This window comes from Genypterus blacodes, unplaced genomic scaffold (genome assembly GCF_046128005.1).
Source record: "Genypterus blacodes isolate CSIRO-AG114 ecotype Tasmania unplaced genomic scaffold, CSIRO-AGI_Gbla_v1 ptg000128l_1, whole genome shotgun sequence".
Classification (NCBI taxonomy): Eukaryota; Metazoa; Chordata; class Actinopteri; order Ophidiiformes; family Ophidiidae; genus Genypterus; species Genypterus blacodes.
In genome coordinates, this window is record NW_027466930.1 from 2,567,890 (window position 1) to 2,594,627 (window position 26,738).

The following is a 26,738-nucleotide window of genomic DNA, read 5'->3' on the forward strand; positions in this document are numbered from 1 at the left end:
GCAGTCCATTTCACAGGCAGTGCAACGGGGAGCGATCTGATGACACCAGAAGGCAGATTTGGCTGCAGTGTTGAGCTTCACCCCTGAGGCTTCTACAACCAGTCAGGTTGAGTGCTGCCATCCTGTGGTGGAGCTGTCATCATACCTGTGGGTGTGACTGTAGGGGGCTGTTCAGTCCCATTAGTGGATCCAGGCAGGAGGTGAAGGTAACTGCAGCCCCTACAAAGCAATCAGGCAGTTGTTGAGAGGTGACCAAAAACAGGCAGAGGTGGTAAAGAAATGGACAGACAGAAATCTGGTCAGTAAGGCAGAGTTATGATGAGGTACCAAGTGGCAGACCACGTGAACAAATCCAAAAGTACACTGAAGATCAGGCAGGCGGTCAAAAGGAAGAAGGCAAGAGTTAAAACAACCACCTGAGAGAGGACAAACTGGCTTCTATTGACACTCAGACATTGATCAGGGGATTGAAAACTGTCAGTTTGAAGCAGGAAACTCGGTGATAACATCTGGTGGACAGGTTGGAAAAGACTCAGGCTCAGATGGAACCAAAGTGAGATGAAGGGGCGAGCTAGAAATGGTGTTTGGGCAGCTGCTTTGGTGTGTGAAGAAGTTGCTATGGTGTCCTGTGTGGTTAGTAGGGTGGTAACTATGGTGTTCAGTTTGGTTGATAGGTTGGTCGCTACGGTGCTCCGGGTGGTTTCTAGGGTGGTTGCTAGGGTGTTTCAGGTGGTGTTTAGTGTGGTTTCTATGGTTACACTCTACCTCAACCTTAACCTCTTGCAACCTCAGCCGACCATCCCGGCTGCAGCAAAGTGTATCTGGTAAATGTCAGGATTGATCTGTGATTGATTATTGGCTTACATTCCGTGTTTCCTGACCCTGACCACAGCTGATGACCTCTGCCCACCGATCCATAATGAATGTCCAGCTCCAAACCCTGCTCTTCCTCTGCCTGACCATCACACAAAGGTGAGAGACGAGCTGCTAAAGGGTTACAGACACACTGTGATACTCATATTGATCAGAAACGCTCTGCACCAATATGTTTCTGATTTCCTTCTCATCCCACTTTGTCACTGTCAGTGGCTGCATGTTCCCCAACCACCACTGGGGCGAGTGGAACGACTCTCAGCTTCAGCCAACCATCCAGAAGCTGATGAAGGGATACAATCGCTACCTTAGACCAAATTTCAACGGTAGGAGCAGGTCTTGACTAAGAAAGCTTTAACATATATACAGTAGATCCATGTCCACAGCTGTGTGTGTGTCTGTGTCTTTGTAGAGGGTCCTGTGGAAATTGGAATGAGCCTTGACATTGCCAGCATTGATGCAATCTCAGAAATCAATATGGTATACTCCTCTTTATTACATTTCTGTGGGAAGCTGCCTGGTCTGTGTGTTAATTAAGGGGGGAATGAAGTTAAGGGAGCATGTAAAGGTGTGTGAGGACACAAAGGAAACAAAGGAATGAATAATTGAAGAAGAACATTTGATAGCATCTCCTCCATCCTTCTCCAGGACTACACAGCGACTATCTTCCTCCGTCAGAGGTGGCGTGACTCCAGGCTGGTGTTCCCAGGAAATGAGAGTGTGAGTGTAGACGGACGGCTGGTTTCCCTCCTGTGGATCCCCGACACCTTCATCCCAGACTCCAAGCGTTCCTTCCTGCATGATGTGACCGTGGAAAACCGCCTCATTCGCATCTTCAGTAACGGAACTGTTCTCTACGCCCTACGGTACGTCAGCATCAGCATCAAGACAGACAGAAAATAAGTGACTCTAAAGCTCAGACTGAGATCTAACAAGTCAGTGATGAATAGATGAAAGATGTTTTTGCACTGTTCTACCCTAAATGCTTCTGTGGTGACATTTTTATGAAACCTCTCAGCATCACAGCTACTATCGCCTGTAACATGGACCTGACCAAGTATCCCATGGACAGACAGGTGTGCACGCTGCAGCTGGAGAGCTGTGAGTACCTGTGACCTACACACCTGTACACACACACCCCCACCTCTCAGTGTGTGTATGGAAATGCATCATCATCATAAACATCTTCATCACCATCATCCAGTCTAGTGAGTATCAATGCGTCATCGTCTAGACGCTATTATGTTTGACAGGTCAGATCCATCAAAATGTAAACATTTGCGTGTGTGTGTGTGTGTGTATGTGTTAGGGGGCTACAACCTGCAGGATGTGGTGTTCTACTGGACCAGAGGGAACGATTCAGTCAAGGGTCTGAACACACTGCGGCTGGCTCAGTACAGCATCGAGAGCTACTACACAACGGTGTCAGAGGCCGTGTATGAGACAGGTACAGACGAGACGAGTCACAACCAGAGTTTACTCAAGTATGGACGGACACCAGAGGAAGCTGTGTCTCTGTGTGTCTCTTCACAGGAAGATACCCCAAACTGGTGTTACACTTTGCCCTGCGGAGGAATGTGCTGTTCTTCATCTTGGAGACGTACGTCCCCTCCACCCTGCTGGTGGTTCTGTCCTGGGTCTCCTTCTGGATCAGTCAGTCCTCTGTGCCCGCCAGGACCTGTATTGGTCAGTATGGTTTGATAATCATAAGGTTTCTACTGTATTTCCTTATAATCAAAGCTCCTAAGTGGCTCCCTCACTCTCCCCTACAAGCATGAACACGATTCCCAATGATCAATTCAAGAAAGATAATGTTCCTCAACTTGTGTAGTGAGTTGTGTGTTGTTACTATGCAGTACAGTGATGCTCCTCTGTGCTACCTGCTATAAATATTTATCTATCACGATCAGTTAAATTGATCCCAGGGGTATTTACCCAAACCACTGTCCTCGTTTTTATTTATGGGAGCGAGGAGCTGAGATCAAACAAAGTGATGACCTAGAACTCACCTGATTAAGCTACTAAGGACTGATCAGAGCAAACACTGAAAACAGCACATTACCAAAGATCAAGGCTTAGAATGGAAGAAGGGAGGTCTCAGAGGATGAAGGGGGATGACCTGATTACGTTTGTGATCTCTGCTGCAGGAGTGACGACTGTCTTGACGATGACCACACTGATGATGGGCGCCCGCACTTCCCTGCCCAATGCCAACTGCTTCATCAAAGCCATCGACGTTTACCTGGGAATCTGTTTCACCTTCATCTTTGGCGCTCTGCTGGAGTACGCATGTGCCCACTTCTGCACCATGCAGCACCAGACCATTGAGGACATACACAGGGTCAGCTTCCTGTCTGCCTGTTCACTCCTCCTGATTATTCTATTACTGCATGTTAATCGATCTCTCTCTCTCTCTCAGGATCTCATGAGGGAGCTGAATATACCCAATGGCAACGGCTCCATGCGCTTGGTCAGCTCCAGCCAACCAAACCAGTCTGTGGAGATCGGCTCCACGGAGCCCTCGGACCAATCGGCTAAGAGCGATGAGAAGAGCATATCTGAATCGAAGGAGGAGGGGGCGGGGGGAGGCTGCGGCCTGTCGACAGTGAAGGATGCATCCCGTAGGGTCGCATCCGTCTTCATTGTGAGGAATCCACACAACATTGATCGCCACTCTCGCACCGTTTTCCCCGCCGCCTTCCTTTTTGTCAATATCCTCTACTGGCTTTATTACCTGTTTATCTAAGTCCTGATTCCAAACTGATGTATGGTCACCATCCAGGGCTGTCCCTACCTCTTCACCAGGCAGACAAACCGGAATCTGAACCAACCGTCCCACCTCAGGCCGTAATCATACCACAGACAAGGCAGAGGAGAACATTACTCACTCACATTCAGCACTGAAAGCAACTACTGATGAATGGATGGCAAACAATATGTTGTGTAAAAGTTGTAACGACACAAACGCTTCCATCTGTCTCTCTACTGACAACTGGAACAACTCAGTTGAAGTTTTCCAGCTGTGTTGCATCACACTGCACTGCTTTGAGCACTGCAGTGTGAGTGTAACCCTTCATGAAGAGACTCATGTTGATGTTGCATTTGTTCTTTGCTTTTCATACATTGTTTATATATATATCCGAGTTATTAGACCATATATTTACTTCACAGCAGTTAAAGTGAAATTAAAACAAGAAATCAGTGTGTCGGTGCATTTCCATGGACAACTCCTCCATAAAGACTCAAACCTTTGAGACACAGATTTATTTTTCCCTTATCCAGGTAGGAGAACAGTAAAGTGCAAAAGTCAAACCACAGGTTTAGCAGAGAAGTTGTTAAAATGAGACAAAGGAGATGATCCCACTCTGGAGAAGAAGGGGTTTATATGATAGAAGAGCACCGTTTTGTTAGTCACTTATTAGCCACAGCAGGGGGGATTGAGCTGAGAGCCACGGAGGGACGAGTGTGTGTGTGTGTGTAAGCTTTGGGCCCAGCTAAATGTTAATGTTTTGCATGTGATTTTGTGTTGTAATGATAAAAAGAATCTACATACATTTATGCTCTCATGGTCAACAGCTGAATTCCCCCTGACACACACACACACACACACACACGTCATATGTTGAAGAGAAATGAAACCTTACAGTATAAAAACAGTAGTCATGGCTCACTATGTACACACAGAACACAACACAACATGATACAAAAAGGCACTTAAACCGTCATGACACCTCTCACATCGATCATTTCACTTTATGCAACACCGACGTCGACACAATCTCCTGCTCTCTCATTTCACTTTGAGTCTCAGGGCACGACACTCTCGTCTTTTACTCGCCCTGACATCTCACCGCCCATCTTTCTCCCTCCTCCTCTCACACTGGACCATATAAAGGTTTGTGTGTAAAGATAATGTGCGGTTTTCTAACGGACGCTTCCATAGAATCCCCTCATTTGTCACAGTCGGTATACTGGAGGCCTGTTTGGTCAATATAAGGTGAGATATACCTCCACCAAGTGGATAAAGTCATTCATTACAACTTGGACAACATTTTCCTCACTGATGCTCAACAATGAATGAAACAAGGTGGATCCTTTGCGATGGTTTTTCCTTTTATGGGCGTCACAACAGTCAACTTGCTGATATCCTTTCCTCCATTTCTTTCTTTCTTTCTCTCCATTCCTCCTCTCTTATGTTGCTTTCTTTGATTCCCACTCCTGTGAAGAAAACAAGCAAATTAACGACCCAACCAGAGAACAGTTTGTGCTCTTATGTTAACACACTGCAGTCACACAAACATGCACACACACACATGTAGGATGATGAATCTCACAGCGGGAACAACAAACACATGATTTATTATTCATAATGCATCTATATGGAAATTGTGAAACCCAATTAGATGATGACACACATCTCTGATATAACATGAAGCCTGTGTGTGTGTGTGTGTGTGTGTGTGTGTGTGTGTGTGTGTGTGTGTGTGTGTGTGTGTGTGTGTGTGTGTGTGTGTGTGTGTGTGTGTGTGTGTGTGTGTGTTGTTACCTTGGCCTTCTGCATGACGGTCCCTGCAGAGGCGTAGACAGACAGCGGCCTCCTACGCAACTCTGAGTTCACTGGTAAAGAGTCGCTGTAGATGTTCAACGCCTTTTTGTTTTGACCCTGCAGGAACGAGAGTAGGGGTTTAACATATTCTGTGAGTGTGTGTGTGTGTGTGTGTGTGTGTAAACATGGAGCAAATGTACCTTAATGGGTGGTTTGGTCTCTACCGGTGCGCCCAACGTTCCCCCTGCCAGACTCTTCCTCAGGTTTTCCTTGACCTGGGTCAGTCGGAGCTCCAGGTCGACCCGCCCGGCTTCTTTACCTCGACAAGCTTCCTCCAGCTGGGACACGCGCTCGTTCAGCCAGGGCTTCCGTTTCTCTACTCGCCAGGAACACACAGATACGGCACCGTGAGGGAAATGAGGAAGAAGGGGAAGAAAGAAAAAAACACATTGAGGCTGCCGGTGTAACATGAGGCAATGTTTTGATCATCGTCTCTCAGAGGAAACACAGATCCTGCTGAAGGGGGATTCCACAGATACAGTATCAGTGTGTGGACCGTGGGGATCGGTGTTCAGCATGTGGAAACGACCGCAGAGAGGCTATTGTGACATCAAAGAGAGAGAGCGAGGGAGGGAGGGAGGGAGAGAGAGAGAGAGACTGACCTCTGCAGCTTCTTTTACACTGCAGGAGTGTTTTGAGCTAATGAATCCATTTCTATAGTTTAGATTGATCTTGCTGTAATAATGTAGGAAAATGTTGGATTCCTGCTCTATTCAGTACCCTGATGCATCTTTCTAATCCTGAATACTCCTGCATCCATTTCTCCTCGCCCCCCCGGCTCACCAGAGGCCGTCTTCAGCTCCTCCTTCAGCTCCTTCCTCTCCTGTCTGAGCGTCACCAGCGAGCTTCTTATTCCCTCCTTCTCCTTCTCCAGCTCCTCTTTCTCGTTCAGGTAGCGCTTGGCGTCCTCCTCCGCCCGCGTTTTCCCATACCGCCCGTACTGGTTAGAATCTGAGTGATGAGAGGAGAGAGCAAAGGTTAAGGGTCAAATATGGAGGGAGGGGGGTCACGGGAAGAGGACATACCATCGCACGCCAATTTGTCTGTCTGCGTGTCTGCTCGTCTTCATCAGATACTACACACACAGTCATAGGAGGAGTGTGATGTTCCCTGCTGGGTCGGTTTCATACAGAACCTGAGCTTTTTTTATATTTAAACAAGAATTGGAAACGTTGATAGGAGGCATAAATAAGAGCGGAACACAGCGGAGCAGAGGAAGAGGGCAGGAGGTGAGACGGCAGATCTAATGCGAGTGTCCAATAAATCTCAGGTTACATCCTGGAGCTCTGGGGTCCGGAGCGTTCAGGGTCTTTGATGTGTGACGACGTCAGAGGGAGAGAAGCCTGAGAAACAGAACTGAGACCAGTAGATCACATTCCTCTACCCACAAGGCTCGTCTTCATCATTTTGTACGGCAATCTGACACAAACGGAGGAAGCGGGAGAGACGGTTGAAGAGGAAGGAAGTGATGGATGGAGGATGGAAAGTGAGAAGATGAGGAATGAGGGAAACAGATGAAGGCTCAGATTTTATGACAGGGAAGAGGATTCTATGATGAGCATAAAGAAATGTGACAGAATGACTCTGTACATGATGTCATCTCTCCTAAACCCTTCAACCAGGGTTACAGTTATAAGGGAACAGTAATACTTCATGGTCTTACTCCCTGTACTTGTGTAAATGTGCTGCTGTTACTTTTGTAAAGTGCTCAATCTCTTACTTGAGCCTGAGCGTTTGAGCGTAACGACCGGCTTGGTTCTGTCGGAGTCGCTGCTGGAGAAACTGGAGCGTCTCTTCCCTTGATTCCCAGACTGCTGCCTGTGGTTCTCCTCCGACTGGGTGGAGAAGAGGGGTGGAGAAGAGGGGAGGAGAGAAGGGAGGGAGGGAGGGAGGGAAGGAGGAGAGGAAGGGAGGAAGGGAGGAGGGAAGGAGGGGAGGAGGGAGGGAAGACAGGACAAATGTTTATGACGCCAACCGTATGTGTTGAAAACTGATTTTCCTATTTATTATCTTGAGAGCTTTGAGGTGTGTGTGTGTGTGTGTGTGTGTGTGTGTGTGTGTGTGTGTGTGTGTGAGGTGATGAGGGCTCTTCTGTCAGTGAGGTTAAGAGAGGAGGTTTACTGCCTGTAAAACCGCTGTGACCTCTCCCCTCCCATTCAACAGTCTGACAGCTTTTTCTCTATTGGATCTCTTTCTCTCCCGCTCTCACACACACACACACACTCTCTCATACACACTCCCATTTTCTCTTTTTGACCTACAAAAAGCCATCATTGATAGGCCTGTAACAGTGCGCCGTCTGTTTGGGTCTGTGATCATGGGATTCATACTCAGACAGAGACGACGATGCTCGACAGCTGCACACACACACACACACACACACACACACACACACACACACACACACACACACACACACACACACACACACACACACACACACACACACACACACACACACACACACACACACACGGGGGAAATGTGTCTCACCTGCGTCTCCTCATTTGGGACGTCGTCATACGTTCTGGAGTCTGAGGATGTGGCCCACCTAAGGTCAGAGGAGGTGAGAGAGGGGAGGAGTTAGGGTTGAACGAGGCAGTGACATCACAGCTCTGAGGTCACGTCCCGGCTTTGACCCCAACCCAAGTGTCCCGACCCCCCCGCTGACTGTCTCACTCACAGGAAGGAATGTCGCGCGGCGTTGCGGATGTTTGCGATGGTTTCCACGTCAACGTAGTCGTAATGAAGCGACTCCGGGTCTGCGGCTGAGCCCGTCTCTGCCAAGAGGACGCCGAGCCACCGCCCCATCTCCTCAGAGCTCGCCGCCTAAAGTGAAGCAGAAAGAGTTAAATATCTCCAAAGACTTCAGATGAGATTAATAATACCACCTTAAGAAAGCTGTCTCACCTCCAGAGCAGCCACCTCTGTGTTCGCCCGTAAGATGCGGAAAGCAAACGGGTGTTTGGGTCCAAACCCTGGGAGAACGTCACAGCCGTGCAGAGAGAGAGCAGGCATGGAGGCACGAGGGTCTCCTCTCTCATGGAAGAAGTGCAGGGAGCCTCTGCACACACAGCAGTACTGCTCCCTCCACACCTGGTTCAGCAGCATGGACAGGTAGCCTGGGAGGAGGAGACAGAGACATTAGAGACGAGCACAAACAGTGACCTTAAACAGAGAGTGAAGAGGAGTCTGACCTCGTCGAGGGTCGATGAAGGCTGTGCGTGGCTCTCCAGGCCGAGGGGGCTTCTTCTTGGAGAAGTTAATGATGCTTGTGATCTTGCGGCCCGCGGCGAACGCCCCACGCTTCACCTTACCTACAGGAGAGGAAGAGACGGTCGATGTGATTGAAGCCTTAAGGCCTGAAAAATGTCCTGAACGAAAGCTAAAGCTCAAAACATTTGAAGCTACAAATTGTTTACAAACAACAGGTGCAGCCAATTAAGCGGCGACACAGAACTGAGCCAGTCTGAAGGCAGAAGCCACATGTTGGTTCTCATGCTAAAGTTGTAGCTGCTATGTGAAAAGGTGTTGGCTGATAAGAACCAGGAGAACTTCCTGAACGCAGAGATGTTTGAAGGTCCAGAAAGACGGGAAATTAACGAAGAACTAGCAAATTCAAAAAGTTGTACAAGATTTTTCTCAGCTGAAAATTGAACTTTGGGCTAGATGAGAAAAGCAATAAAGACGTTGCTATAGTGATGTCAGTGTGTGTGTGCTCGACTCTCACCATTCTCTCTCCAGTTGTCTCCCGTGGACACGCCCATGCTGTCTGAGTCTGACGTGTTCTTGTCGGCTGACAACCTCTGAAGGTTTCACACACACAGAAATAACTTCAGACCACATCTTATAAGTATATGTGTAAGTATAAGTGTCCAAGTCCACCACAGAAGCTCCATGTCACTCAGGGATCAAACCCCAGCTGAGCCTGATGTTTGTGTCTGAGCAGAAACATTTACAAGCTGAAACCAAAGCCACAATTCTTGGGCTTGTGCTTCATCGCTTTCACACTGAACTTTCTATTCAATGTATTTTTCAGTTAGACTCGACGAGAACTGAGTCTGATTGGATGACGAATCGGCACATTTTAGTGTATGGGAGCAACTTAAGATCCCTGGACGGCTTTGCTCATTAATTCATCATTATTTGAAGTAAAACAATCTAAATCTGTTTCTAATCGGACCAACTTGATTTGTGTATTTACTATAATAAACGTTTGTATATTGGAACGAGGCAGACTGAGTCAGATTGAGTCAGATTGAGTCAGATCCCAGCAGCTGAATGGAGTCCAGAGCATTCTGTCATTCACACTTCTGCACTGTAAACAAAGAGACACGCCCTGAGAACAACAGAGGGCTGTTTCCAATATGTTTTTCAAAACCCTAAAATCTCTCCCGTACCCATAAAGAGAATGACATCATGAGAGAAATGGGCTCTTCCTCCTCCCCACCTCTCCGCTGCTCCCCCTCTTCTGTAATTTATGACATCGTGCTAAGCTGGTAGATGTGTTCTGACACCGACTCCACTGCTACCCTGTCATTACCGTCTTAACACCACATTACACTTCATATCTCCACTTTGTTCCCAGAGCCAAGTAAGGATGAGGAAAGCACCGAAACAATCATGGGGGGGAAATTGCTTGTTACAACACAATTACTGTGTTACTGCCACCAACTTTGAGCTGTGAGAGTGACGTGAGGAATGCGAGGACAGAAACATGCAGAGACGTTCTCTCACCTTGTCCAGCTCGGTCTTTCTAGGAATGATGGGAGACGTGGATTCTTCCGGCCCCACGTTCTCGCCCCTCACCTCTCTCACCACCTGTGGGGATTTGTGTCTCGTTAAGTCTACGTTCGATTGCTTTGTGACTAATCTAGGAAAGAACTAATCCTGTTTCCTGACTCCATCTCAGCGCGTCCTCACCCTGAGCCACCTGTGGGCTTGCTCCTTGCTCTGCACAGCCAGCACCAGCGTGTCTCCGTTGGGTAAAGTAAACCTGAGTTCGTGGTGCTTCCTCTTGCTGTCTTTGGGAGCGTAGACCACCGTGCACTGGGGCAGCAGCAGGTCCACGTAGGGATACATGTCCTTAGAACTCTTGTAGCACTGCAGGACGGAGGGAAAAGAGTGTGAGGACTGCGGGGGATTTGCCCGTGTGGATGATTTAGCTGCTGGTCTCTGCGTCGTCTCACCTGCAGTCTGTTCTCCCGTATGACCGTCAGCTGTTTGGCCCACTGGCCGAAACGTTTCTTGCGCAGCAGGAAGGCGCAGATGCGACAGTCTCTGGCCGGCGGCATGGAGCTCTCCTCCGAGGGCCACTGGTGAGTGAGCCTGCTGGTGGGGCTCCTCTCCTCCTCATCTTCCTCGTACGACTCGTAGGAGCTGCTCAAGGCGTCGGAATCATTGTCTGGGGAGGGAAGACAGAAAATCTTCATTGTGTTTGTTTTATCTCACCTATTAAAGACGGCCGCTGGGCAACAACGTTGACTCACAGGAGTTCTTGCGGTGTGTGTTGATGCAGGTCGTTGGGTAATTGTTCTCTGCATCCTCGTATCCGTCCTCGATGGAGTTGGGAGGGCTGGACCTGACTGGAAACGGAGGACATGAAAAGAAAGCTCTAATATGTGCTCGCATTCCGTCATCCATATGAATTTAACAAGTGCTGTGTAATAAGGTTAGGAAAGGTTCTATACGACTGAGCTCGAGTCATTTAAGTGCTGAGTAATGAGGACTCAACGGGTTTTATAGCAGAATGAAACAAGGGCCACTGAGTTTAGTCCAGAGGGGGGACGACACAGACCTCGTGCCAGGATGTACTCGGGCATCTTTCCCGGGCTGAGGGGTACGGCCTCCTCGTAGTACTCCTCAGGAGGAGGGGTGGTGGGCAGCGGGGGAGGGGAGTCGGACGAACGCGGAGCCGGGGAGTCGGCGCAGTTCTGCAGCGGGGAGAGACACGCAAACAGTCAAACTTCCTCCGTTACAGAGCCGGATTTATTCCCCTGCAGATATTCACAGCTGGAGATCATCATTAAAAGGCAAATTCTGGGATTAGTTAAAGAGCGCTTGTGCAAACTGTAACAGAATCCATAAATCAGACACATTGGCTCAGAGTGCAGGAGGGAGGATCCAGTGAGGAGAGAGAGAGTCTATTTCTGAGCTCCATGTGTGTGTGTGTGTGTGTGTGTGTGTGTGTGTGGAAAAACCCTTTCATTGTATTTGGTTTATTATTAAAGTTAAAGTTGTAAACAATTTGAAAGGAGCACGATGAGAGCGAGTTGGAGTCGGAATCAAAAGGAAAACTCGCCTGTTGTAAAGCGGCCGGCTCATTAGTTTGTGTGTTTTTCTCTTTCAGCTCCTCGGTAACGTCGCTCAGATCTCCCAGCTCGCAATCTGTCGATGACAACAACGTGGCACTCAGATCAGACCGGCCCAAGTCACATGTCAGAGAGCGTCGACATCTTTAAGCGTCCATAACTCACCGAAGGTCTCAAAGAGGGATTCTACAAAGCTGGTGCCGTTCCTGTAGACTGAGGAGTTCATGTAGATGTAGTCTGATCCTGACACTGGAAGAGAACAAACAAACAAACCTAAAGCAAACTCATCTCTACGTCTATTCTTCTTCATTCATCATCGTCGTCGTCATTCCTCACCTCTCTGACCCGACGGCTGGATCTGCTGCAGGAGGTTCCGCACGGAGGTCTTCTTCTCCTGAGTGGAGGAGCTGAGGTTCTCCTGGTCCAGCATCTTCAGCAGCAGGCCCAGCTCGCTCACCAGCACCTCCATGGCTGCACGGGGGACAGGGGGGAGGAAGGGTAAAGGTCAGAGGGCGGGTGGTCAGCAGATTGGCAGAGCGGGAGGGCAAAGGTCGAGGTGGACGAGACTAAACAAACTCCCCCCCGCGTGTCAGGAACACCATCGCTCCCTTCAGCTCCGCTTGGGAAAGAAAAAAAGTGACAGGAATGAAACAGTGTGTCAGTTTGCGATCAAACCGACAACCTCTCCTCCTCCATCTGCACCTTCACAGACTAAACAACGCCACCGACACGACAACAACTTTGCTAATTGCTCATTAACTTGGAAGCAAAGCGGAACTGAAGCCTCCAGAAAGGATTTAAACTCAGGGATCGCACAACAACACAACGTCCCACTGACAGAGCGAGGGAAGCCTTCTGCTGCACTCTGCTGATGTTGGCTCAGAGGCACATGGGACGCCGGCCCAAAGTTCAATCAACTGTCAACCTTAATGCTAAGAGGGCGATTTGACTGTGGGGTGAAAATGCTGTTAAGATGTTGGCAGAAATGTGAGATTCTGACAGAGGAGCAGAAAGCCCCACTTACAGACGCATGAGGGACGGGGGCCAAACCTTTCAGAGGGGATTTGATCTTTATCAACTCACAAAAGCACACTGGAGCTCAGACTGTACTAAAGACAGATGAGCTGACAAACTGAAGGGCTTGCAGCACACACGCACGCACGCGCGCACACGCGCGCACACACACACACACACACACACACACACTTCTGTAACACTGTATGGACACGGGGATGTAGGAATATATGATTCACATCCTCCTCCTCTTTTATCCGCTCTTCCCACTCTCTATCATTCCCATCACTTCCATTGTGTTCTTCACTCTTTCCTTTTTGTATCTAGGAGGTGTATTGTTCACGCTCTCTCCCTATGAAAACCTGTTGATCTGAATATGAATGTGTTCCTCCTCACCTCTACCTCCCTCCATCTTTACCCCCTGACCCCTCCCCTTCATCTGACCTGCTGAACCCCACTTCCTGCTGGGGTCAGAGGCAGGACGGTCGCTGAGCCCGAACGCTCTTTTGTCCGGTGGGTGGTCATCTGGCAACAAGACCTGTCGCGCTACACACACACACACACACACACACACACACACACACACACACACACACACACACACACACACACACACACACACACACACACACACACACACACACACACACACACACACACACACACACAGGAATGTTTATTACACACTATGTATTTAGGGCGTGGCATGTAGGTGTGTGTCAATGGAAAAGTGTATCGGTCTCTGTGTGTGTGTGTGTGTGTGTGTGTGTGGGATTATAAACTCTATTCAGGAGTTTACATAGAATGACCACATATCCTGACACGGTACAATAATCTATATAATCACCAGTGACAAGCACACACACACTCAGGATAAGCCAGAATCTGTATCTGGGGTTTGTCAATGAGGGCGAGCGAGAGAGCGAGGGAAAGAGAGAGAGAGAGAGAGAGAGAGAGAGAGAGAGAGAGAGAGAGAGAGAGTGAGAGGCTGCATCCACTCCTTAAGACATACTTCTCTGAGGTGGGTCTTCCTCTGGGCTTAACAATGCCCTGCCAAGGCTACAATCAAGAGCAAACTTGGCAGGAGACACAAGTGGAGCAGCGAGGTGTGTGTGTCTCTCTCTGTGTGTGTGTGTGTGTGTGTGCCCCTGTCTTTTTCACCAGCGTGGTTTCCCTCCATTGTCATAAAAGAGACGCTGGCACGAAAGAAGCGACCCGGGCCGGGACACAAAGCCTCTATGTTCCTCATTAGGCCCTCGCTCACACACCCTGGGGGACACACACACACGGACACACACACACACACACACACACACCATGAGGGGATGGGAAGTGGAAGGCGGGGGAGGAAGCTCGTGAAAGAAGTGGGACGTCTTTGGCCCCGGTCAATGCCGTCTCTCTGCCAGACGCTCCAGCTGTTTAGGTTCTGGCTCTGCAGCTTGACCGGGGCTTCCCCTGAACCGAGTGGAAGACAAAACCTTCCCCACGGCGTGAGGAGGGGGAGAGAGAGGGAGGGAGAGAGAGAGAGAGCGGGAGGGGGAGAGAGAGAGAGATGAAATCCACACCGTTCAGCTCTAAATCTAATGGAATGGAGGCGATGGTGTGGGCACAAAGTGGGACTCTACACGGTGTGGGCACAAAGTGGGACTCTACACTCCTGTGCTCCAGACATGATGATTTCATTCTGCACCTTCTTTTACTCTCGGCTCTGAGCCCGATGAGCTCAACCAGCTTAGGAGGGAGATCCTTCCCAGATTGTTTACGCCGATTTAAAATATTTGAGGTTAATCTATCTGTGGCCGTGACGTCGGCGTGTTTTCAACATGTATGTAAATGAGTCACTAAAAAGGCACCGCAAAGTTTCTCTGTTGGCAAGGGGGACAATTACAGTGTGTGTGTTCAGGTGTCGTTCCAAGAAGCTGCCATGGGTGTTGTCTCTTCTTCTTGGGGACAGGAAGGCGGGGACGCTTATGAGTCCACTGAGGAGACAGCGTCACAACGAGCTGCAGCCGTAGAGAGAGAGAGAGAGAGAGAGCTCACATGGAACCGGAATGGAGCTGAAAACCCTCAGGCTCAGTTTTGAGATGTGAACGCAGCGTGAGATTAGTACGGTTCGCACGGCGGTGAGAACATGTGACCCTGAGCAACCGCCGCTTCCCATGACACCTTTAAGTGCGTAGGTCAGCACAGGTGTTTAAGAGTGCTTAAGTGGACTTGATCAAGCTTAAGGATGAGGAAGAAGGTGAGGAGAAGAAGAGGAAGGGAGTCGAGCCTTTCTGATGGACGCCACAGCGCCCAGTGCAGAGGGCAGACGGGTTCACACACATCTAAACCGACACATGAGCCTTTAAATCTCTGCTGCACCTGAAGAGAGTACATGAACACTGTGCTGTGTGTGTGTGTGTGTGCACGTGTGTGTGTGTGCACGTGTGTCTGTCAGATCCAAACACAACAGATTCTAAGACAAGCATCTCAGCGAAACTCCACCTGTAAGGCTGATAATGCCACATCAAAACAAACCGGATTAAAATCAAGCCCAGGGCGAAACCGCTGAGAAAACACACAGAAGTCATTTGACAGATTTTATATGATAAAGAAAGAGAAACACACAAAAGAAAATGAACAACCAGGGTGGAGGTGCTGCACCATTACACACAACCACTGCAACGCTTCAAAGCACCAGCAGGAATGTACCACCTATTCACAGCAAGGACACACTCAAACATTTACCTTCTGACACGCACAGACACACACACACACTCCGACAATTGTTGTTAAGCGTGAGAGAGAGAGAGACATTCCTCAGCTTGTTAATGGTGCAAGTGTCAGCAAAGTGCATTTGTTGGACAGTGGTGAGACAGACAACTAAACTTTCATTACAATGCTCTCTGTGAAACTGAGAGGGAAGTGGAGGGGGGGGGGGAGAGAGAGAGAGAGAGAGAGAGAGAGAGAGAGAGAGAGAGAGAGAGAGAGAGAGAGAGGAGAGAGAGAGAGAGAGAGAGAGAGAGAGAGAGAGAGAGAGAGAGAGAGAGAGAGAGAGAGAGAGAGAGAGAGAGAGAGAGAGAGAAATGAATGCTGTCAGCGCGTTGAGCACCTGTGCTAACATGTCGAGCAAATCCTGATCTGAAGACTAATGTGACCTGGATTGGGGCACAGAGTTGTTTTTCCCTCTTTAACCAGCAAAGGATTTCTTCATGCCGAGCTTTGAGATGCTGACACACACTCACACACTCATAGTGGAACTTCACGCAGAATATTAAGACATTTCCTCACACCTACATTCCCATTATCTTGTTTTTGTGCAGAGAATCCCAGGTTTTCCCCCTCAGCCAACAAAGATCTCCTCACAGAAGCTCAACAGGAAAACAATGCCAGACACACACACACACACACACACACACACACACACACAGATACACACACACACATGCTGCTGGTGATTCTGTGTGATAAACGGTTGCCTTCTCTCCTCTCCGATCCCACATTCTTTCCATCCCTGGTATTTCAGCGAGCTGGCTGGTTTTGCGAGAAAAAGACGGGAGGAATTTGGCAAAAACAAAAACCAAACCTTGTTACCTGACATCTCAGATTCAATCTCATGTTTACACCAAACTCACACACACGCTGCTGACACACACACACCTTTAACATCTGTCCACATTTGCATATCTATAGGAATCTTAGCGGCTGTGTTTTGTTCACTTCCTTCCTTCCTTCATCACTCACCCTCAGCTGCAGAAGATGAGAGTCCCACCATGTTCCTGCGTTACAGAGAAGACAAACTGCATTCATGCACAGTGCAGACAACAGATAGTCCAGCGTCTCCCCGTGTGTGTGTGTGTGTGTGTGTGTGGGTGGGTGGGTGGGTGCTTGGCCCAGGTCTTTGTAGTGGAGGTGAGCTATGGTCTGCCTGCTGGTGAGTTCACACTCCCCCAACCTCCCCCTTCCTCCCTCTGATCTGTTATCTCCCTCCTCTCTTTTCTTTCTTTGGGGGGGAAGGGAGATGGTGGTGTGTGTGTGTGTGTGTGTGTGTGTGTGTGTGTGTTTGCATCTATTGAATCCCCCTATGCCTTAATCCCAAAGGATTGTGTGGCACCTGGGAAAGGCTTGCTATGTAAACACACAGACACACACACACACACACACACAGTTCACTAATAGCTAACTCACATTCTTTACCTCAACTTCCCTCCTCAGTACTTTATTAACCTTTAACTACACAGCATCGATGTACTACAATCCTACAATTAACAGTAAATTCTACTCAATAGACTGAAAACTAAAACCTCTCACTGCAAACAACACTTTAATATGTAGTGGTAAATAAGTACATTCTCTTTAAAAAGGTAGGATACAAGGTTTTGACCCAACTAGAACAATATTTGAATCTAAAATCGTAACCTGCAATGTAGGCTGTCAAAAGAAGTGCAGTGTGAGGATTGAGGGGAATATTTGTCTGAGGAAAGTATTGGAGTATACAAACAGCATAAAAACTTAAGTACTTAAGTACAAGCACTTTAAAATGATACTTAATGCCAATTCAGCCTCTTGATGACGTTACTCTGGAGATGAAAGGACCCAGTGATCTCTGTGACCTTGGCACAGGTTGTGGCGAGTGTACGTGGTGCTTAAAGGAAACGACACGAGCCAGGCAGTAAAAGCTGGAGAGAGAGAGAGAGAGAGCGGAGCAGAGGAGAGACAAGTCCAGACTCTTCAGAGTTACACACGGACCAGTCGTATCCTCGGGGGGCGAACGTGCCGGGCCGCAGCACGACCCGACACGCAGCCGCCAATCACGTCTGCTCTGACGCCGCGCAGACAAACCCCGGAGCCAACACACACACACACACTCACGTATGACACACACGCAGCCATATGGACAACAAGCTTTCACCTAAACAGATACAAACTTTTAGAGGAATACAAACACACACAAACACACACACACACACACACACCTCCCATGTGCATTAGTGTTGCTTTTACCACACTCCACTCGGTTTCACAATCACGTCTGAGCACAATGAACCCAGTGTGTGTGTGTGTGTGTGTGTGTGTGTGTGTGTGTGTGTGTGTGCATCCATCTCACAGATGACAGGTCCACATTCTGCAAAGGACGCAAAAGTTGGCAGATCAGCTGAAGTTGCAATATTTGAGGAACACCTGCACTCTTTTTTCCTTTAACCTCTTCTTCTCCTTCTTTAATCTCCACCCTGTCCGTTCATTCACTCAGCACCTTTACATGCGGATTAAAATCACCGTAAATCAAAATCGACTTAATCCGAGTGACAGATGAAGACAATAGGATTTTAATTTCATTTGCATTCAGGACATTAAGATGAAAGCAGAGATGATTACAGGGTGCTGACTGTAATCATCTATCTGAATAATTGCCATATAATTAACGTCATCAGTTCCTGTCAGGTTGATGGTTGAATGGAAAGAGCCTCAGAGGCACAGGAAGTGACACGTATTGTTCTAGACTGTTCATCACCACAGTGGCATCAGGAGCATCTCTACTAAATAACTAACATGACACACACCTCCAGCTTTCTATGAACCATATCCTGTGTTTCCCAACATTCCTTCTAGCTCCAACACCGCTAACACGCCCTGGCTGGGTTCGGTCACGGCCTGACGAGCTGACATCTTCACTGGAACTAAACCGCCTGACCCCTGACCTCCATCGTAAAGCTGTGAACTCACATAGAACCGTGGGTACCAGAGTGCGGAAAAAACTTAGTGGTGCAAAGTACAAATAATGATTCCTACTGCACCTGGAGACATCAGCTGCCATGTGTTTGTTTAAATCTGCAGTGTTCAACATTTGCCGCTCCAGCACATCAGGAGAATGTGTGTTTAGTGAGAGAAGAAGACACAAGATACTGGGATACTAGGAAATGGACAATAAAATAAATATACAGTAAGTATGAAACACAAAAACAAAGTCCTTCCTGCTCAGAGGGGTGGACCGTACCATCTGTGACTCTGAGAGAGATCAGTATCTAATAAAACCTCTCGCGTTTGTCTTGGAAGTTTCCCCTTCCTTGTTGTGGTTGGACATGTTGGCTGTGGAGCCGATCCTCGACCTGATCCCACATGAAAGAGCGCTGCAGGTTAAAGGCTTTGGGGAGCCTCTCTCTCTCTCTCTCGCTCGCTCATCAGCTGGGCCGCCTGCTCATGACCCGAACACTTTTCAAAGGAAAGAAAAGCTGATTTTTTGCAAATTCATGAAAACGGCATTAGTTCACATCGTATCAAGTGACCCACAGGAGTGTTTGGAGTTGAGAGACGGGGTTGAACGTTATCTCCACGGCGTCTGACGGTTATCAAAATACTGCCACCAATCAGACTCATCAAAGCTGAGACAGGCATGCTTGAAGATCACAGCAGAACAAAACAGAGACGTAGAAGTGTGTGGTATCTCCCAACAGGCTTAGAAGAGCACTATGGCAGCAGAGATCACTGAGGTGTGTGTGGAAAGAAACACGCTGGAGTGAGTGAGGTAAACCAGATGTGAACAGATCAGCTGTGCCAACAATGTATTCCCTGGCCAGCCTTTGCCCCATCTCCTCCCACGCTGCTCCTTGAGATTCCAGGCATTTCCCAAGTGTGACGGTTCTCCTCTCGCCTGCAGAAAACGTGTCTGGGCACTGGCAGGACCATACCTGTGTGAGTCTGTGAGGAGTGGATACATACATCATGGGTTCAATGGGAAGATGACACAGATAAGGTCAATGGCTACAACTGTGACCCAATAGTTTAGGACCAACTTACCGGCCCTAGACCTTATCTCACACATGAGACAGTACTTACGGGAACACTCGTGTGATACCTATCAGTTCTTTTTATCTCAATGTAATCAGTCAGACAATGCAGTCACGGTCTGAAGGATAGCAACAATTGTTTCCTTGTATAACTACACTCATTCCAATGTGACTATAAACCAATCGTACTGCAGACAGGATGAGGCGTTCTAACCAGAGTTCGCCAAGTTTGCCCATCTGGTCTCACTTTCCTGTACATTAATTAATGGTGCTGCCCAACTGTATGGAGATGGCCCTCCTGGCCCCCTTTAGAGATGGACTTCCTGTCTGCTCTGGTGACATCACATATCACCTCCGGCCTTCTGTTTCCTCTTCCTATCAGGTGATCCAATCCCACTTTTTACTACGCTGTCTCTTGTGACCCCGTTCCCAATGCACTACTAGATCCTGCAGTCGATAGAATTGAATGCGACCGCTGCCACAGCTGTATTTCAATGGAATGACAATATAATGGAGCCATTGAATGCAGCATTATTGTGAACCTTTATTTAGCCAGGTATTCCCCCTTCCAGAGTGAGGGTTTCTTTCTCATGGAGACGAACACCCGTAACAAACAACATCCCTTCGATACACACACAACTAAACCTCCTGGATATGGGCAGCAGGTGAGGCCAACATGTGGGAACACTTATTCGGTCATAAAGGTGAATAAATTAAGGAGAAAGAGAGCAACAACATGTTCTTCCCACTGTTTTTATTGTAGACGGGAAGATGCTCCAGGTTATCATAAAACATGGCAGAGGAACTGGCGCTCCATGATGTTCACAGTTGCGCACCAACTTAAACCCACAAGTGATGGAAACTGTCCAAGGACGGAGAGACGCTCAGAGGTGCCGTGTGAGCCGTTACCGTTAGATACTGTAGTTTATTCTATCCGTAACTAACAGACGGACTGACTGACAGGGTAATTGTGCATTTTGACACGTTACTTACACACTTCATGAGCTCTAATTGGGCATGAAAAGCAGATGATAACGTAAAGCCTGTATCATGTTTGCTGCGTAATTAACTCCTGAAAAGATTTCCTCTTAATTAAGGAAAAATGCCTAAATTAAACTTAGGCTCGCATCCTTGCAATTATTTTAGGCAACATTTAAGTCAGGTGTGTTCTGTACGTCTCCTGTGTAAATGCATGTAGCTCAAACACACTCCCTCACTCCTTCTAATTAGGCTATTACACCAACCAGCCCGTCACAGCGAGAGACACTCAAAGTCGGTAGCCTCCTTAAGAAGCCGGGACGTTTCCATGGTGATGGAGTAGGAGAATTATGGGTTTGTGCACTCCTCCTTACCTGTTTAAGCATTAACTGGGCTGGGAGGCCGACTAGGGAGCAGTAAGACTTTGATGTTCGCACTCACTGTGCGTGTGTGCCAACACGCATGCACACACACACACACGCACACACACACACATAAACTTGAGTAATGTGGGAAGCAGCCGTGGTATCAGGGAGTTGCTATCTCAGCCGTGAAAGAGTCAAGGACCCTGGTTTCAAGTCAGGTCAGAAAGTGCTGCTGCTCATTTCCTCCTCTGATATCCAACATTTACTGAGCTGCTGCATTGTTGTAGTTCAGAATCTCATACACAAGAGCAATGTGGGTCAGGAGTGTCTGGTTGAACTCATAATGCCAGCCAGCCGGGGGGGACGGGGGACGGTTGAATTTGGCCATTTGTCAGTATGGAGTGACAGCAGAGGTCAGAGATCGTAGAAGTGACCAGGATGTAGTTCCTCTCCTCTCTCTCTCCATTCCGTCTGCTACTTAAATCTCATTTTCTCCTGACTGTCATTTTTCACCCGCCGCTCTGTGCATTATTCAGGTCAGAGATGGCACAGAGGGCTTGACTCAGCCTGCTGACAGACAAAGGCGCTACAGAGCGGTCAGGATTATTCAGATCCCCTATCTGCCGTCAGCCGCATGAGATCATCACACAGCTATGTCTCACTCACAGAACAGTGCTCACACATGCTGAGAAAGATGCTATTCTGCAAGGGGAAGCGCTGGACTACTGCCGTCGCTCAGATGAGTATAATATACACAAAACACACATGCACACACACATGCACACACACACACACACACACACACACACACACACACACACAGGCACAAAGGGAAAATGGGCCGCTTTGTCTCCATTAAGGAGGTTTCATGTTAATGGGAGTTTGATCAGTGTGCAGTCAATAGTTTAGTTCCTCGCTGGCCAACTAGGGCAGACTGGCTCTTCACATCCCATAATTCTTGTTGTCTTGCTGAGTTTAACATTCATGTCGGTTTTACTTTCTCCTTAAAGACAACCAAAGGTGCCTGTGGCTATTTTCCTTGTTTTATGTCAACTTGTTAAAGAGAGACTTCATCTTGTGCCAATGCCAAAGGGCAAACAAAGGCTAAAAAGGAACATGCACCTACTGGCAGGAGAGAAACAATCTGAATATTTAAGGCTTACAGAAGACATCTATGTGCAATCAGCAATATATAATAGATACTGTCTTTTTTATACTTTGCCATTGTCCATTCAATACCACAGGCACAACTGGTCAACGTTTACAGAGGACAGTTCTTAGAAATATAATCAGTTATTCCTTCAGCTCAGCCTGTCTCATTCTGGCTAACGACGCCTGCTGCAAGCAGTTAACCCCGGCGGGAGGAGGCTCTGTAATGGTGCGGCTGCTCATCTCGTGGAGGTCGTTACGCTCGTGCACTCGTTACCCCGCACCATCATCATCAAGGAATATGAGGGCATTTCAGGGGAGCAGCTTCCTCCTACAGGGCTGATGTGGCCCTGTCATTATGCCCCCACTCTCTAAACAGACAAATACCTCCACATGCAACAACCGCCTGCCTCAAACATCTAGTGGAGAACAACAGAACAGTGTCACACACACCTTCCATGGCCTCATCAATCAGTACAACTGCATCTGATCTCTACACACCGGAGCAGAGAGGCCCTTAAAGCAGCATTTCAACATCGACACATTTGATTTGAAGTATCCAACAATGCAAAAATAATGGCTGTTGTCAACATGGGTTATAAATTCGAACCCAAACCCATAAACCCTGATAACACGTTATGTGAGTCGTGTTCTAACCAGAACTCTCACTCTGTGCCAAAGCACGGCTGTAAATCAGAACTTTCCGTGTGACTGTGTCTACCTGTGTGTGCAGAGACACACACACACACACACACACACACACACACACACACCGCAGGCAATGACACTTTCCACTTTCCCAAACGTATAAAAAAAAAAAACTTGTCACACATTCTATACGGTCTCCTGCTGTAATGCTTTGTACCCTGTCCCCATGGTAACACTCAACAAACGGCTGTAAAGGCAGTGACCCAAGCCCTGACAAGCTGCATGTGCACTCACACATACACACACGCACTCCATACACATCTCGGCCATATGAATCATTGCGATACCCTCATCTCACTTGGGTTAAAGAGGGGAATTCCACTTCTTACAGGGCCGGGCCACAATTATCCCAAGATTTACAGCTCATGGGGTGGGGGTATACGATACTTTATAATGCTACAGTATATGAACTATAATGTGCCTGCTGAACCGCGGTCTTATTGTGGTCCTTTTGGTTTGTAGTGTAAACCTACAGGTCATATTATAATCACACAGCATTAGTCACAGAAGAGTCCAGAGATACCAAGGGAATAAAAGCCTTTGGAAAACTTCAAAACCTGTCTCTTAACCTGAAGTATGAACAGCAGTTGCTATGGGAGCTTGTTGAACATTACACACCATTACTTCACTTTGTCTTCCACAGCTTCTTGGGCTTTCTTGGTGCTGCTGTTTGATTTCGCAGTGCTGAGCTCAAAGCCATCAGACAAGGCAACACACCAGAGTCTGAGTATAAGATCAAACATGAGGCATGGGAACATTTCTTGTCGCTGTCAGAACAGGTTTGAGGCGCATGTCTCTTTGGACACGCTATACTTTGTTGTCAACCCAATTGGGCAGTGAGCCAGTTGCACATGTTTAAATTTAATCACGTACATTTGGTGTTTATCCTGTCAACATCAATCCATCACCACATGAAAGTCTTTACCGTACCAAATGTAGCAAATTTGGAGACCCCCCTCATGGAGGAGATGCTGCACAGAGGGGGGTCTATCTTATCTTAATATTTTTAGCCGTGCAGTGGTGGGGCTTCTTAATGAGAGCATATGATATCTATGTAAGGCATCTTAATTATCTGTGTGCTAGAATGATAATTAGTCCATAGAACAGCGTGCAAACAGGTCCCAGTGAGAGGGAGTGGGTGGAGAAACCTGAAACCTGCTGTGGTACAGAAAATTGGAATGATAACAATCTGAATACAATGCTGTGTGTAAGCCCAAACACATACTGAGATCAATATGATGAATAAGGGAACATTACTAACAGACAGCAAAGATGTTGAGCGTATTAACTTCATTTAGCACACACATGTATGTGTAAATGCAAATCACTAGATTCCTAATGAGAAACATGTTCTACACACACAGACTGACTGACCTTTAGGCCAGTGACCACAGCAGACTGCATTCCTTATTGGAGTTATGGCCCCTGCTGAATCATATCTACTAAAATCACATTAAGCATTTCATTCTGTTTCAAAACCTTGTTTTCATATAAATACTGCACATTCTCTCTAGAGCCTAAAGGGATCTGTATAGAGTAAAAATGAATAATCTCTCAGAGCCACTGCTGCTTTTCTACGGGACTAACAAATCTGAGGAATATAACAAATCTACAGACACTTGCACACAAATGCAGACTTGCATAGAAACACACACGTCGTCTCTGCACTGATTTATCTGTGGCTTGTGGCGACACAGAGCACTCCATTAGACGACAGGCAGGGATGGATGGGAGTCTCATGTGTATGTAGCAGACTTGTGTCTACATGAGCAGTAGGTTTCATTCAGGCATTTTTTGTGGCCTCTACAACAGATCACTGTTCTGTCCTCAAGTCCTTCCATATGCTCCCAAACATGACAATAGCTATGATTCAGCAAAGCCGGGGTACGTTTCAGACAATCCCACCTTTGCAATGCGTCTCTGTGGGGACAACCTCTCCCCTCTCACACCCACATGATGCTCTGCTTCTCATAATGGATTGTAAAGCCTTTTTTCATGACTGCTCCAGCTGGTCTGGACAGTGTCCCCGACAGATTAATATCTGAACTCATAGCAAACTTCTCTGCAAGCTTCTGGGACCACAAATAAAGACATTTGAAGAAAACCACAGGGAATCATTCAGAATGCAGTGAAACAGGACCTTAAAGGCCACAGAAACAACCAGCAACACCAGACATTACATTGGGTTTCCTCTTGTGTTTACCAAACAGCTGAGGAAGAGAATCAGTCAAGCAAAACTCCTGTGTCGTGTTTGTGTGTGGTGTGTGTGTGTGTGTGTGTGTGTGTGTGTGTGTGTGTTTGTGCTTGTCTTGGGGAGAGACAGGAGTGACAGAGGAGGAAGCTTTCTCTCATCAAGCCGTACTTCCTGTACATAAAGTACTTAACATGTGAATGTAATCCACATATGCTGACAAGGTGAGGAAGGATAGAAAAAAGAGAGATACATCACTGTCAGGGAAGGAAGATGGCCACGCTTGCAAATTAAAAAGGGAGAATGCTTTTCTGAGGAGGCAAAGGAACAAAGTCCAGATTTCTTTTTTTATTTCTGGTGAACAGTGTGTCCAATTTCCTTCACTTCTTCACAGTGAAGTTAAAGTCTATAAAGCTGGGTCTTATAATCACCATCACATGTTAACCCTGCCTGGTGGCTGGCAGCAAGTCTATGAAAAGTCTTTATAGCTGTATAAGCAGCTGGAAAGGACGAGCTCATCATGCAGATTCTCATGGATGAATCAGACTTTGCTTTGCTTGCACTTGTCACCTCAAACAAGCCCACTGGGGGAGAGCAAGAGTGTTTGTTTTCAGTTACAATGTGGAAATTTATTGCACCATGCAGGGGGTAACTACACCCCTCCCAGAGCAAACACAGGGGAGGAAACACATTTTGTGTTTCTAGCCATTTCAACACAAAAGCAGATCTCCAGGGATCATCAGCATGAAGAACTCACTGCTGGCTGAGCACAATATCAGACAATTAAGTCTCATAATGTCTCTGCTCCACATCCATGGATCTGGCTCTCTATGATAATCAATCAAAGCTTAGATCAACACTGAAACACTCAAAGCAGCAGCGTCCATGTTAGATGCAGGTGTGTTTGAGAAATGCCCAGAAGAGAGAGAGAAACAGAGAGAGAGACAGAGAGAGAGAGATGCCAGCAAAACCAGTGTTGGACAAATTCGGGCAAATACGAGAAGCAACACGTTTGATTGACACACTCTAACACAAATACAAATGTGAACACAAACACAACACACACATCCAACTTTTACACGTCGTGCACCAAGAGTGTGTGTGTGAGTGAACTTACATTTGGCGTTGCTTGTGTCCATTCCGCCGGTGGTGATGCTGTCCGGGGGAGAGTTGCTGTTGCCTGGAGGCTTGGGTTAGAAGTTAACACACATCCATGAGTGTGTGTGTGAAAAAGTATGTGTGTGCGCATGGGGACGATCCGCGGCTGACAGATTCAAGTCGACACATTACACAGATCTGCAGGTTGGGGAGTTTCAGGCAGGCGCGTCATCCGCTGGGTCCTAAAGGCAGTTCCTCTCTGAATGGAGTTGACAGCCACACATTGGTTGTCATCGCTACAGTAGCGGCGGTTGCAATTATAAATGTGGGCATCAGACTGAAACTACCTATATTCTGAGTTATATACTTATATACTTTTTCTGTCGTACAAGCGGTGCTGCCACATAAACATTGAGTTACATTAAACAATTAACTTTCCTAAAATGTATGAACTCAAGTCTTAATGATGAGGCTATGACGACAGCGGCGCTAGCTTAATCATACAGACACAAGTTGGAGCTGCCTTTCTACATAACGTGGTTTCAAAAGCACGGGTTTCACACGTGTAAAGCACAGAATAAAAACAATATTATGTTAAATTGTATGTTAAGTTGTTGCACATGCGCTATTGTCTTATTTACAGAAAGTGGGACAATTGCACCATGACGCAGCTTTACT

At 47.4% G+C, this 26,738-nt stretch overlaps 2 protein-coding genes across 3 annotated transcripts; one reads left to right on the forward strand and one right to left on the reverse strand.

Moving 5' to 3' along the window:
• Positions 1-919: 919 nt before the first annotated feature.
• On the forward strand, positions 920-3,619 carry gabrp (gamma-aminobutyric acid type A receptor subunit pi). The gene is made up of 9 exons (XM_076162782.1): positions 920-972; positions 1,087-1,199; positions 1,286-1,353; positions 1,522-1,739; positions 1,892-1,974; positions 2,183-2,320; positions 2,407-2,559; positions 3,021-3,214; positions 3,293-3,619. The coding sequence occupies exons 1-9, from the start codon at positions 920-922 to the stop codon at positions 3,617-3,619; spliced, it is 1,347 nt and encodes a 448-aa protein (XP_076018897.1).
• Positions 3,620-4,161: 542 nt separating this feature from the next.
• afap1l1a (actin filament associated protein 1-like 1a) lies at positions 4,162-26,239 on the reverse strand. Of its 2 annotated transcripts, none has more exons than XM_076162781.1 (19): positions 26,080-26,239; positions 12,127-12,261; positions 11,956-12,039; positions 11,781-11,866; positions 11,277-11,412; positions 10,969-11,064; positions 10,669-10,883; positions 10,403-10,582; positions 10,217-10,300; positions 9,210-9,285; positions 8,677-8,796; positions 8,390-8,601; positions 8,163-8,308; positions 7,973-8,030; positions 7,200-7,314; positions 6,263-6,430; positions 5,620-5,795; positions 5,420-5,536; positions 4,162-5,091 (listed from the first exon to the last, which is right to left on the reverse strand). In XM_076162781.1, the coding sequence occupies exons 1-19, from the start codon at positions 26,099-26,101 to the stop codon at positions 5,065-5,067; spliced, it is 2,253 nt and encodes a 750-aa protein (XP_076018896.1). In that variant the 5' UTR covers positions 26,102-26,239; the 3' UTR covers positions 4,162-5,064. The 2 variants fall into 2 exon arrangements, with proteins under 2 accessions (XP_076018896.1, XP_076018895.1); XM_076162780.1 differs by lacking the exon at positions 26,080-26,239 and adding an exon at positions 16,531-16,669.
• Between the last annotated feature and the right edge of the window lie 499 nt (positions 26,240-26,738).